The sequence below is a fragment of the Ictalurus furcatus genome, chromosome 28 (assembly GCF_023375685.1).
Source record: "Ictalurus furcatus strain D&B chromosome 28, Billie_1.0, whole genome shotgun sequence".
Lineage (NCBI taxonomy): Eukaryota > Metazoa > Chordata > Actinopteri > Siluriformes > Ictaluridae > Ictalurus > Ictalurus furcatus.
Window position 1 is genome coordinate 8,786,661 of NC_071282.1, and position 15,000 is coordinate 8,801,660.

At 36.5% G+C, this 15,000-nt stretch overlaps 1 protein-coding gene across 1 annotated transcript in view; it reads left to right on the forward strand.

The window, feature by feature from the left end:
- The window catches only part of ppp6c (protein phosphatase 6, catalytic subunit), a 43,819-nt gene that overhangs the window by 7,537 nt on the left and 21,282 nt on the right, over positions 1 to 15,000 (forward strand). The window contains exons 2-5 of the mRNA XM_053617571.1: positions 3,800 to 3,895; positions 4,009 to 4,074; positions 7,051 to 7,192; positions 7,280 to 7,359. Coding sequence (XP_053473546.1) covers positions 3,800 to 3,895; positions 4,009 to 4,074; positions 7,051 to 7,192; positions 7,280 to 7,359 — 384 coding nt within the window. The remainder of the gene's footprint in view (positions 1 to 3,799; positions 3,896 to 4,008; positions 4,075 to 7,050; positions 7,193 to 7,279; positions 7,360 to 15,000) is intronic.

Here is a 15,000-nt window from a genome sequence, read left to right on the forward strand (position 1 = left end):
TTCTGCTTTATAAGCTTATTATTATTATTATTATTATTATTATTATTATTATTATTATTATTATTATAGCCCGAGCACCAGTGGTGTGAGGCCCTATTGGAACTGGTCTGATTATTATTATTATTATTATTATTATTATTATGGCCCGAGCACCAGAGGTGCAGGCCAAGAGTGGCCTGCTGTTTTTACGTTTTTTTTTTTTTTTTTTTTTTTTTTTAAATATTTTTTATTTTAATTACTTTATTTAGCGATTTCACTCAATTTAGAGGCATTTGTGATGCTTCAAAATGAATTAAATTCGGCATACGCATCATACCTAGCTCCACCCTAGTAACATCACGAGAACTGATACATTGGTACCAAGTCCGTACCAGCATTCTTAAAACGTGACGGTACTTGTTTTTCCTGCAGTAGCATAGGTACTGTTGTTAATGAAGTTACAGAGGTTGTAATTCTTCCGAAACTGTTGGGGGCAGCATATACCCGTGAGTGTTTTAGTCGGTCCACAAGTGGTAAAGAAGAACGCCTTCAAGCACACGGGAAAAACTACAGAAGTTTAGCTTCGCCCTGACTCGTTGAGGGGAAAGGTGGTAAAGAGTCAAGTATGGAAATACTTCTCATTCGAGGCAGATGAAAACAAACATATAATTGATGCTCTGAAGTCATTCATTTCAAACAAAGTGAGGAAACCCCTAGAATTTGGCGAAGCATGTGAAAGATGGGCCCTATATTATGTTTATTTGAGGCAGCTGGCATTGTGGCCATAAAATCAGCTAATGTTATGCTCCATGTAATGTTTGCGATAGCCAGTTATTTGTTAACGATGCTAACGCATTGTAATGTTATAAGCTACCTCGTAATGGGCCACCATGCATCGCCATTCAGCCTGTGTCCTGTCAGCAAAATGTAGCCTAATGTCACAAATAATTATTGAAATGTTAATGGTTTTAATAAATCTTTTTAGCCTGCCACCATATCAGTGAATTTAAACTAATGCTTGCATTCAGAGTGTAAGGTGTGTGTGTGTGTGTACGTGCACGCGCGTGCTTAGGAGTGCACCTTAGCACTTGTAGCCTCTACTCTTTTACTAGTCATTGTCAGTGTCTGATAACTAAAATATCCCCGCCTCTCATCTTTTTATTTTTATTTATTTATTTATTTTTGCCAGTATCAGCCAGAGGAGGATTTCCTCCAGGAGAGTTTTTAATTTTATTTATTTTTTAAATTTATTTTTATTTTTCTTAAACCACGCCGTGGTATCGACTTTGGTATTGAGTATAGTGTACTTTTGGTGATATCGGTACTGACTACTAGATTTGTGGTATCATGACATCCCTACTCCACCCAATAGGAAGTTGGCCTGTATTTGAAAGTTTTGTGTTTCTTCATATAATTTTAAAAATCTCTTTTGTACTCCTTCTACAAATATAATCAGATTCACTTGAAATTTAACTGTTATAAACTCCAGGCATCTGTGATTATAAATTACAAAGGAGTAGTGGCTAGATCAGCTAGACACAGGCTAGATCAGATTCAGAGGTTTAAATGGTAAGCAGACAATTGGTTTGACAGTGATTAAATTTGGCATGAGTATGAATGTCATCATTGTACAAATTTTTAACATTGGTTTTAGTGACTCTGCCTAACAGAAACTTGGCCAATTTTGGAATTTGTGCATTTTTTCCCCATAATTTAAAGAAAGTACTCCTTTTTTTTTGTACTCCTACTAGAGAGAGATTACTAGAGATTTCAGCAGATTTCTTTTAAATTTGGTTGGAATAACCTTCAGATATGTGTGATTATAAACGGCCAAGGATAGTGGATATCTGAAATGAGGACATAATGGCTGCAAATTTATTTGCATGAGGCACCATGCCAAAGCAGGAAGTGGACATAACTTGATGATATTTGGTTTGATTAACCTCAACTTGTGCATGGCTACTAATGGGTCACTCCTGATTACAGTAATGTGGCAGTTATGGGTCATCGTTATAGCACCACCTGGACTGAAACTGATATATATTGCACTTTAAAAAGTGTTTATATGGGTTTACCATATGGATTCATGCACATACAGGGCTCAACGGTAGCAATTTATTTAGGAGCACTTGTGCTCCTAATTACAAAAATTTAGGAGCACAGTCAAAAATTTAGGAGTCGGTTGAAGTTTAGTTTTTTTTTTTTTTTAGGCTCAGATGGTAGAGTGGGTTGTCCACTAATGGTAGGGTTGGCAGTTTGATTCCCGGCCCACATGACTCCACATGCCGAAGTGATCTTGGGCAAGACACTGAACCCCGAGTTGCTCCCGATGTCAAGTTAGCGCCTTGCATGGCAGTTCTGCTACCATTGGTGTGTGTGTGAATGGGTGAATGAGACACAATGTAAAGCGCTTTGGATAAAAGCGCTATATAAGTGCACCATTTACCATTTAGAGTTTGTAACGTGAATGTGCCACAATATAACGCATATAAATATACAATATAAAAGAAATTGTTACCATAGAGCCATGGCTAAATAGGAAGTGTGAATAATTCTGTTTTGGTTTGAATGATGGGCTTAAAACTTCAAGTAGTTACTCAAAGGCAAGTCCTCATTACATCCGTTTGACTTTTGTGATTTTAGTTTTAGTGCCACATATATGGAAAATAGGTGCACTGCACTTATTTAGTATGAGGTATACTATGATATACTAGTAAGAGGTTTGTTTGATTTACCTGAAATTTGCCCACATCAGTGTGTAGACACAGTGTGATGTGTGTCAAATTTTCCTGCATGGAAGCTCAATATGGGTCAGTTGGCTTCAGACAGAAATTGCATGGCATACACTTCGCATCCAAATAGAGTTGAAAAAGTAACCTGTAGAGGCTTAAAGAGAAAGGGCACAAAGATGTAGCTTGTAAAACCGCTTGTAGTGATTGCCTATATTTGTAAAGGTGTGGTTGAGTGTTGTAGGCACACTTTACATTATGTTACAATATGTAATTGCAAACTGGGACTGTGTAAAACGTTGTGCTGTTTTGAAGGAAATGTCGTACATTAACTTGTACATTAAATTAATTTTATATTCATTCAGCAAACCTTGTTTAGTCAGCTTCATGTGGAACATAAGTTCACCTACAAAAATGTATCTCAAGTATTCTATTCAGTTGGCCCTAAGATCAGCTATTGTGTGACCATGTGTGTGTCAGCAAGTCTGTTTGTGCCATCAAAAGTTCCCAAAAAGTTAGAACTTTTGACTTGGGTGGGTGTGGCTAATTTTATATAAATGGCTATAACTCTTGAATGTATGAAGTTAATTTATGGTTGCGCAAACAAATTTGCACGGTTTTGCCACAGTGTGGCACTATAATACCAGAAAACATGAAATTGACTGTAACTATGGAACTATTGATCCGATTGAATAAACCTGATTTGCAATGGTGGTGAATAATTTTGATTGCAACTGTAATTTTATTTTATTTTTTTAATGTAATTTTTGGTTTCAGTTTTCAGCCAAGTGTATACAGAATTTTCTGCCAAAAATGTTAATTTTGGTACATCACAAATTATAATTAAATAAATTAAGCTTGTATTATTTGAAGAGATGCAATTATTACTTGTTGTAACTATATGTTAAATTGCTTGAATGTAATTAAAAAAGTGGTTATTGAAGATGAATGAATAAAATAAATCTTTGCAAGTAATGTTTCTAGCAAACCAAACGTTGCATTAGTGCTGAGTGTAAATCATACCTTAATGGTTTTTGCCATCAGTTTATACACATTTCTAAATTAACCATAACTTCTATTTGCCCTTACAGAGATTGTGTGATTATGTATGTGACCTACTACTAGAGGAATCAAATGTACAGCCAGTATCCAGTCCAGTCACTGTTTGTGGTGACATCCATGGACAGGTGACCAAAATAAATATATTGTATTACATCTTGCTTATATTTTTGTTATGCCCATTTGTTTGTGATTTCAATGACACTCATGATGAACTCTCTCTCTTCTCTGTACCCCTTAGTTTTATGACTTGTGTGAACTTTTCAGAACTGGAGGACAAGTACCAGACACAAACTACATTTTCATGGTATGATGACAGGATAAAATAGCAGTACATGACTTTAGTAGTCACTACTGCATGAGTAGTCATGTTGGTATTTGAGGATAAGTGTTCACATCCTATAATGAGTTACTGTATTTTCCAGACTATTGAATACTATATATATATATATATATATATATATATATATATATATATATATATATATATATATATATATATATATATATTTAAACTTTTAATTGCAGTGTCTTATACTGTGATGTGCCTTCTTTGTTTGCATTTTAATAGGAAATGCAAACACTAATAGTGCAACATGAAAAGAAATGACATTGATCAAGCTTGTAGACAATCATGCTGACTTTTATGTTGATGCTTGACTTTTCTTAGGGTGTTTTCACATGTGGCTCATTTCAGCTAATTTGAGTGGACTCTGTGCTTTCCCCCTCAATTTGGGCCATATGTGAACGCTCCAAATGAACGCAGACTCCCAAAAAGTTAACCGAACTGGTGTGAGAGAGGTTTGTTTCAGGTCCACTTTGTGTTGTTTTTTTTTTGACACACAGTGAATGAATTGTGTAGTCAGAGGAGGTTACAGTGGCTCTCTAACATTTGGAGTGAGGATTATATAAATAACCAGTAAGTTACAACTCATAAAGCACTAAAGTGTTTAATAGATTTTTTTTTTTTTAAAGAAATTAAGGTGAAGGAGTTTGATAGGAGCAGAGGCAAATTGTAGAGTTTGAGTCTTTATCTTAAAACATCCATGCATAGATGAAAACTGAAGCATGTATCCAATGTGATGGATTGGTATGAGCGGTATGTGGTCTGATGCTTTGGTATTGTATCTAATTGAAACAGTGGGAAAATAGCACAAAGTTAGCATGCTCCTGGTTAGTTACATTACAAATTACATTTGTTAAAAATAGAAGACTTTTAAGCTGTTTTATTATACAGTTTCTGCTTGGTTAATGCTCCTCCTTGCTGCACCATAAGCTTCTTTCTATACCATTTATTTATTCGGTATGAACAACAGGGGTGGGAAATAGCTTAATTATACAATCCAGTTCATTAATGTACAAAAAACCTCAAAGAACTGTCTAATCATGCCAGTTCATATTGGCTAACGTTAACTACGATTGTATTAGAAATCCCACATGAAGAAGCATATACAGTATGGTTGAGGAGAGTACTGTGAATTGAAGTGAGAGGAGTCCATTAAAAAGACATTATAGTGGACTATGTAAGAGGGGAAAAGAAAATCGCATAGGTAAATCTAAAATTCAAGGTATAACCCTTGTGTGTCCTTATGGACATTTTTGTCTTTAGTTTTAAATAAAATAAATCTTTTTGTCTGTGTTAATGCAAACAGCATAAATTTGGCAAAGGTATGTGTTTTTATTGGAATTTTAATATTTCATCCTCGTTTGCTTTCATAAATCTATTTTAAACTAGGTACACAAAATGGTTACACTCATGCATTCTGTTTTAATAGGTGTTTATTTTGTTGACAAGGTTTCAAAACATTGAATTAAAAAAAAAAAAATCTGAAATGTGTAATATTTTCTCAGGTTTAGCCTATGGGGAAAATACATGTTTTTCCTTTTTTCTGGTTCTGCTGTAGTATAGAGCAGGGGTTCCCAAACCTTTCCAGGGCAAGGCCCCCCAAATGGCGTTAACATTTGACCAAGGCCCCCCTTTTGCAAGATGTCTTTAAAACACATTAAAAATACAGACTTCTGAATATATCCCCCCCCCCTTTTTTTTTATTAATAATGACATCTTTACATTATATTAGGAATTGATTGTGTGTGTGGTTGTCTGAGAGTGAGGGTTTATTTTTCATACCATAATTGCTGAGGGCCCCCTGGCGGCCCCCACTTTGAAAACCACTGGTATAGAGCACTGCAGACCAACTGAATAAAATGATGTAGCTATAATTGTGTGGGTGTGTTTGTATGGATATCAGAGTTGTGGTTTGTATGTGTGTACTGAAAGTTGTGTGTGTGTGTGTGTGTGTGTGTGTGAACAGTTTGAAAGAGAGAAGTTATATTGTACGGAAAATCACAAATCCCACCCCGTGAGCTTTGAAGATTGTTGCATTATGTAAAGAAGCTGGTGTTTAATGGGTTAAAATTCTGAAAATGAATTAATGTTTTGGTAGTTATGATCAGAACTGTTGCTGGGTAAAAAAAAAAAAAAAAAAAATCGAAGTCAGTGAAAGTGGAAAAAAATATTAATATATATAATTCCTGTGACAGCTTTTTGACATGGACATTTTTGTCCTTTATGGACCTGAGTGGTTGGTTTAAAAAATTTTTATATATTAAAATTTTTATATATATATATATATATATATGTATATGTATTCTGACTGCACAAAAAAATGGATGCATCAAAATTAATTTAGCATGTTAATCATTGACATGTCAAAGACTAATAATCAAAGGAAAAAAAATTCTGCTTAGCATTTAGTTCATGCAAAATTAATGATTATTTTCCTTTTTTTTTCATAACAAAAAGTGGCATTATGTAAACAAACCAGCCGAAAACACAGACATGGCGGACATTGAAAATCGTGCCATCTGCCTCACTAGCAGGTTTGGTTGGAGAAATCAAAGTCAGAAAGCTGTCACAATCCACACTGTTGGATTAATGTGAACATTTTTCTGAATGGTACGATGGTATTAGTTGTCACTTCCGCAACAAAGCAATATACAAATAAAGATGATGCATAAGGATGCATCCTTATTGATTCCATTGCAGCTTATTGTCTGGAAAATATGGTGCAATGGATTATTGGATACATTAAATGATTGATAAATGTGTTGTGCTAATGTTATCTTGTTAAATATCCTTCCCTAGTTTTTGTCACTTCAGTTATGTCCACCCCATTGTGCATGTTGAATTATATACAATATCTAATGTGTAATATCTGGAATATATTAGATTAAAAGATTATAAGGATTTTTATGGATGTAGTATGGATTTTTCATTCCTCAGGGTGACTTTGTGGACAGAGGGTATTACAGTTTAGAGACGTTCACATACTTGCTAGCACTTAAAGCAAAGTGGCCAGACCGCATCACACTGCTGCGTGGGAATCATGAGAGTAGGCAGATTACACAAGTGTATGGCTTTTATGGTGAGTATTATAAAAATCATCATAAATACACACTGTAATCCTTCATAATCATTACATTCTCATTATTTACTTTTTTGCTTTTCATAGATGAGTGCCAAACTAAGTATGGAAATGCCAATGCTTGGCGATACTGCACTAAAGTGTTTGATATGCTGACTGTTGCTGCCGTAAGTACAGTGTTTTCCTGTTTGTCTTGTTTTGTTGGCGGTAATTAATTGGCTATTTTAAATCTTAGAGCCCTAGGATTGTGTCATTACAAACCCATTTATGTAAAAGTAAGCCATGTTTAGTGACTAAAAGTAACAGACCATGTAGTGAAAGCTAACCAAGTCTGTCTTGCGATAGTAGAGATTATATAAGGGCATGCTTTTTTAATTTTTTTAAATTCTATTTTACCAGTAGACAATATTGCACAATATTGACAAAGTTGTATATTGCAGTTATATTTCTGTGTGTAGTGATTAGGGATATCACAAGAACCGATACTTCGGTACCAAGTCGGTACCAACATTCTTAAAACGTGACGGTACTTGTTTTTCTGCAGTAGCGTTGGTTTCGTTGGTTATGAAGGTACCGAGGTTGCAATTCTTCCGGAACTGAAGGGGGCAGCAAATACGTGCAAGTGTTTTTAGTCGGTCCACAAGTGGTGAAGATGAAAAAGGTCTTCAAGCACATGGGAAAAACTACAGAAAATGGCGACAATTTTAGCTCTGCCCCGACTCGTAAAGAGGAAAGCTTGTCGAGAGGAAAGGTAGCTATCATTCATTTCAAACAAAGCGAGGAAACAACTGGAATTTGGCGAAGTGCCTGAAAGACGGGTCCTACAGTGGCAAGAAAAAGTATGTGAACCTTTTGGAATTTCATGGTTTTCTGAATAAATTTGTCATAAAATGTGATCTGATCTTCATCTGTGTCAAGGGTATTGAAATATATAATGTGCCTAAAATAATAGCACAAAATGAATTCTGATCCCTCATGTCTTTATTGAACACATTCAAAATGGCAGTGGAAAAAGTAAATGTTGGTAGCAATAACCTCAACCAGGTGCTTCCTGTAGCTGTGGATAAGACCTGCACATCGTTCAGAAGGAATTTTAGCCCATTCTTCCTGGCAGAACTGCTTTAGCTCGGTCATATTCTTTGGACGTCTCGTGTATAACTCTCTTCAAGTCATTCCATAGCATCTCTATTGGGTTGAGATCTGGGCTCTGACCAAAAGGCGGATTTTGTTTTTCTGAAGCCATTCTGTTGTGGACTTTCTCCGGTGTTTTGGGTCGTTGTCCTGTTGCATCACCCAACTCCTGCACAGTTTCAGCTGACGTACAGACGTTCTCACATTATCCTTTAGAATTGTCTGATATACTTGGGAATTCATCTTCCCCTCAATGATTGCAAGCTGGCCAGGCCCTGATGCAGCAAAGCAGGCCCAAATCATGTTTCCTCCACCATACTTTATGGTTGGGATGATGTTTTCATGATGATATGCCATGCCCTTTCTACGCCAGTTGTAGTGCTGTGTAGTTTTTCCAAATAGTTCAATCTTAGTTTCATCAGTCCACAAAACATTTTGCCAATACTGCTGTGGAGTGTCAGTGTGCTCTTTTGCAAACTTCAGGCGTGCAGCAATGTTCTTTTTAGTAAGCAGTGACTTCCTTTGTGGTGTCCTGCCATAGATACCCTGCTTGTTCAATGTTTTACGTATTGTAGACTCATGAACAGAGATGTTAGCCAGTTCCAGTGATTCCTTCAAATCTTTGGCTGTCATTCGGGGTTGTTTCTTTACCTCATTCATGTCTTCGTTGTGCTCTTGGTGTCATTTTGACTGGGCACCCACTTCTTGGTAGAGTAGCAACATTGCCAAAGTGTCTCCATTTGTAGAATGTTTGCCTAAATGTAGACTGGTGAATTTCTAAAGTCTTTGAAATCACTTTGTAAGCCTTGCCAGCTTTATGTAAATCAACAATTCTTGATCGTAGATCCTCTGAAAGCTCTTTTTGGCGAGGCATGGCTCACATAAGCGTGTGCTTCTTGTGCAGAGCAAACTCCTAAAGTTTGCGGGGTTTTTATCAGTCAAAGTGGCTGTAGTCCACATCTCCAAACTCATTTTCTTAATGAGACTCCAGGTGTACTAAAACCTGACTCCAATTAGCTTTTTTTAAGGTCATTAACTCAAGGGTTCACATACTTTTTCCACAAGCACTATGAGGTTTTTTTTTGGTTGTTCTCAATAAAGATATAAAAGATCAGAATTTTTGTGTTTATTATTTTAGACACATTATATTTCTCAATACCCTTGACTTTTTTTTTATGACAAATTTATTCAGAAAACCATAAAATTCCAAAAGGTTCACATACTTTTTCTTGCCACTGTATATTGTTTGTTTGAGGCAGCTGGCATTGTGGCCGTGAAACCAGCTAACGTTATGTTCCATGTAATGTTTGCGATAGCCAGTTATTTGTTAATGATGCTAACGTATTGCAGTGTTCTAAACTACCTCCTAATGGACCACCATGCATCGCCATTCAGCCCGTGTCCTGTCAGCAAAATGTAGCCTAATGTCCCAAATAATTATTGAAATGTTAATGGTTTTAATAAATCTTTTTGGCCTGCCACCATATCAGTGAATTTAAACTAATGCTTGCTTTCAGAATATAAGGGGGGGTGTGTGTGTGCGAGTGTTTAGGAGTGCACCTTAGCACTTAGTAGCACTTAGCACTGTTTTATTAGTCATTGTCAGACAGTGTTTGATAACTAAAATCCACCCCACTTCTCTCTCTCTTTTTGCCAGTATTAGCCAGAGGAGGATGTCCTCCAGGAGTTTTTAATTTTATAAAAATTTTTATATTTTTTTTTAATACCACACCGTGGTATTGACTTTGGTATCGAGTATCGTGTACTTTTGGTGGTATCGGTACCGACTACTAGATTTTTGGTATCGTGACATCCCTAGTAGTGATGTAGTATGCCTTACTGTATATTAAAAGAAACTGGTAAACCCACGGTGTTGCTAATTGGGATTTTAATTTTCTTCAATGACACAGTTTATAAAACACCCACAGAGTTTAACAGAACACAATAACAAAATATTGCACTCAGTATGGAAATGGTATTAGAGAGAATGTTATATATGAATAAATGTATGCGTTAAACAAGGCAGAGAAATAGTCTGCGATGCAGTTTATGCCAGTGCACACTACACAGTTTAGCCCTGATTTCCCAATCACCGGCTGGTTTTGGCAGACACTAATTTCTTTGACCACTTGTGTAGTGTAAACAGTTCAGTGATGCTTTTTTGATGACTCATGTAGTGTGAGCCCCTCTACAACAAGTAGCAAGAATTAAAATGAGAATCTGATGAAGGAAATGTTTGTTAGGAACAGGAAAAAAAACAAAAACAAACACAACATAATTGCTGGCAGCACACAGTCTACAAATAGCTACAATTTATTGCATGATACCCCCAATTTTCTTTGCAGAAGAGACAATCCTCACTGCTTGCATCTTCCCAACCAATTGTTCCTTCACAATTTTCTTTTATTCCTCATTTTTCTTGTTTCTGAACCAAATAGGGACAAAGCCACAAAGTCACATGATGGGGAACAATCGGCCAAAAAGTTTTATGAGAAAGTGGGTCTAATCTGTGTACACACCACCATTCCCACTACTCATAGCTTGAGTTCACCACTAATAATCTTAATAACCACACACTCCACACTCTTATCAGCTGAAACATACTGAAGAGCGTTTTTTTCATGTATTTAAAAAAAAGAAAATGTTTTCAAATAGTGTAGTTAAATCAGCAAAGTAAAAGCAATGTAAATGTAACCAGTCCCCACCAAACCCCCCAGCAACAAGAACAGATAAGCAAATCGACATATGTAACGGAATGACAATCGCATAGGTTTTTTGAACTCTCCAATATTAATTGACCCCTGGGATGCCCTACCCCCTTCCCCCAATCTCACATTGGTAACCTCTCATCTCCTCTCACATGTGCTGACTTAGCACCCTCTCTTTCTTTCAAGGTAAATGGCAGATGTTTTGTGTTTATTAATGTGTAATCAACTTAATGAATATATGATTGTCTTAGGTAACATTGGGGAAGTATCTAGTTATCAAAGATTCCATCAAAAATATACAAAAGAGATGTTTAAAAGGAAAAACTGAAAGTAAATGCATTAAAAATCATTTTAAATGATAATGTTATAAGCGTGGGGGAAAAGAAAGTACACCCTCCTTCAATTCTGTTTTTATTTATCAAGGCCTAAATAACAATTGTGTGGTACTCACCAACTTCTATAAACAATCAAATAACCTCATGGAACAACAAAACAAGCACAAGAGTTCGTGTATGTATTCATTATCTCACAAAAATAAAACTACATTCAAAAAACCATGTAGGAGGAAAATAGTCTTGTGAAAAATAAGTACACCCTATGGAAATGTTTTTTTTTTTATTATTGTGATTATATTTGGACATGCAAACATTTGATCCTCTTTGAAAGCCTATTAAACTTGATACACTCTGTCAAATGACACACAAATTTGTCATTTTGTAGTAATTTTCACAATTTAAATGAACAAAAAACAGATCAGTCACATGAAAAAAGTAAATACACCCCTACAGTTATCACCCCTTCAAATCCATAAAATTAGAATCAAGTGTTCAAGATTGGGTGCCAGTGAGTAGAACCTGCTTAGGGAGTGCACGCAGAACCTGTCTTTATACCCCACTCATATCTAGTGTCTTGTGTTCCCTTTACTATTGAGGTGTTATGTCATCATGCCAAGATCTAAAGAGTTGTGTAAGGCATTCAGAAAAAAGCTTGTGGATGACTGAGATTGGCAAGGGATTTAAAAAGATCTCCAAATTATTAAAAAAAAATCATTCCAATATAAGGAACAGACTCTACAAATGGCACAAATTTCAAACAACTGATAATCTCTCCAGAACTGGCTGTCCCAGCAAATTCAGCCCAAGCGCAGACCGTCTGATGCAAAAAGGAGTCACAGAGAACCCCAAAATTCCATCACAGGATCTGCTTGTAAGTCGGTGTCATCTGCATGCTTGTTGGTGCACTGACAAACATGCACTGACAGAACAGTTGGTGTCAGTGCATGCTTCTACAATCACAAAGAGATTACAGTAATTTGACCTGCATGGGAGGCATGCCAGGAAAATCCTTTGCAAGACTACAGTGTGCTCTGGACAGAAGAAAGAGTTTTGTCACAGTAACAGCAGACCAAAGACCGCTTTTCAGGAGAAGCACATCATACCAACTGTGAAGCACGGTGGTGGAAATGTTATGGTTAGGGGTTGCTTCACTGCCTCAGGTACTGTACAGCTTGCATTCATTGATTCAGCTGAATCAATTATGTAGAGAATTATGTAGAACTGTTTCAAAGATGATCAAATGTTTGCTTGTCCAGATATGTCAAAAAAGGCAACAATTTCCATGGGGTATACTTATTTTTTTCACATGACTGTAAGTGCACCTTTCCTACTTCCACAATCACTAACAGAGTAATTAGCAGCCAAGTGTTACTATTGAAATGCACAAGATTAGAGGATCAAGAATTGTGACTACCTTTATAAAAGCAGAACTTTTGGTGGTTTGGTGTGTGTCTACATCATGCCAAGAAGAAAGGACATCAGCTATGACATCAGAGAAGCAATTGTTGCTCATCAATCTGGGATGGGTTATAAGGTCAACTACAAACTATTTGCAATTCATCATTTTACAGTGAGAAAGATTGTTTACAAATGGAGAGCCTTCCCATGGGGTGGGTGTCCCAGCAAATTCAGACCTGGATCAGACAGTTTAGTGCTCAGAGATGAAAAGAAAAACCCAAGAGTTTACAGGCCTCTGTAAGCACATGAAATATTTGATGTTCATGATGGCACAATCAGAAAAAGACTGAACAAGTAAAAAGAATATGGGAACAGAAGTTAGATTTGAAAAATTGCAACTGAACAAAACACACAAAGTTCTGGAACAATATACTTTGGAGGAAAAAAAGTTCTGGAACCATATCCTTTGAGACTAAGGTGGAGATGTTTGTTTACAAACAATGCGCATCACCACAAACACTGCATTCCAACTGTCAAGCATGCTGGTGGTAGGGTGATTATTTTGGCTGGTTTTGCAACCACAGGTCCTGGGGAAACCTCCAGTTTGTTGAGACAACAATGAACTACACTTTATAACAGAATATTCTTGAGACAAATGTGAGGCCAGCAGTTTAAGCTGGGCCAAAATTGGTTCATGCAACAGGACATTGATTCCAAATACACCAGCAAATCAACATTTGAATGTCTAAAGAAGAAAAACTATCAAGGTGATGGAATGGCCAATTTAAAGTCCAGACCTCAACCCCACTGAAATGCCGTTTTGGGATTACAAGAGAGCTGTGTATAAATGTGTGCCCTCAGAGATCTGTGAACTGAACCAATGTTGTAAATAGGAGTGGGCCAAAATGTAGCCAAAATGGCGAGAGAGACTGATAAACCCCTACAGAAAACGTTTACTTTAGGTTCTTGTTTGCTAAAGGATCATTTGCATAGAGGTCGACCAATTGATCGGTTTTGATGATTAATTGTTCAGTTTTGACGATAGAACTGCTTGCGGGAAAGTTATGAAATTTGGCAGACAGATGGAGGGCAGTCTGAACTGTTACACAGCAAATTGAGTGTCTAACTCATACCCTCTAGTGCCACCAACTGTCCAAAGTTGCACTCATGTTTATCCTAATAACTTTTGAACCGTATGGGCGAGAAACAAAATTTTTTCCTTCATGAATTTTTTTCCGCCACTTTTTGAATTTTCTGAAAAACTTACTTTTTTGAAGGCCTCCTAGGTGGTTTGTCCGATTTTCACCAAAATTGAATCAGATCATCTTCAGACAGTGATGGCAAAAAGTTGTCAAAGACCCAACTTTTCTTGTATAGCGCATCAACGAATTTGATGAAGAGCACACCAAAATGTATGTGAGGCTCTATCTCTGTAACGTTTTGGCATATTAAAACAAAACTTGGTACCTGTCATCACAAGCATGACCAGATGGTACCTGCAGTTTTGGCAAAGCACCACCTAATGGTCACGAGATATGGAAAATGGCTAATTTTGCTGAGAACTTCTGAACAGGTTGACCAAAAATTACCAGACTTCTCATTTGATTCGGTATGGCATTCCATGTCGAATGGTACCCGATTTTCGGCCATTTTGAGCATCTGAAATTTTGGGTTTTGTAGCAAAATGCTATATTGTACGAACGCATTGGCGTATCATTATGAAAGTTCGTGTGTGTCATCTGCACCATGCCCTGTAGGTACTCAAAGTTTTGAGACAGCCTCATTATTCATGCATTATACATAACATTATAATGCAATTTCAAAAATGCTAATAGCTTTGGAATAATTTTGCCTATTGTAATGAAACTGGTCTTGATAGATTTTGAGTCATGCCAATGACAGTGATAACAATTATGCCATAGTCATCAAACTTACTGTCTGCCATTTTGAATTTTGCTGAAAACCTACTTTTTCAAACTCCTCCTAGACCATTGGGCGATTTTTCACCAACTTTGATTCAGATCATCTTTGGACTATGCCAGTCCAAAGTTATCAAAAGCTTTTTTTTTTAAAAAAAGAGGTCTCTATATTGTTTTTCTAAGGATTATTATTATTATTATTATTATTATTATTATATTCAAGGTTTCGGGGGCTTTTGCGGGCCTTACCATGCTCAAAAACTCATGAAATTCGCCTCACACATCAGTGTAGCACATGGGGCCCAAATTTAACACTA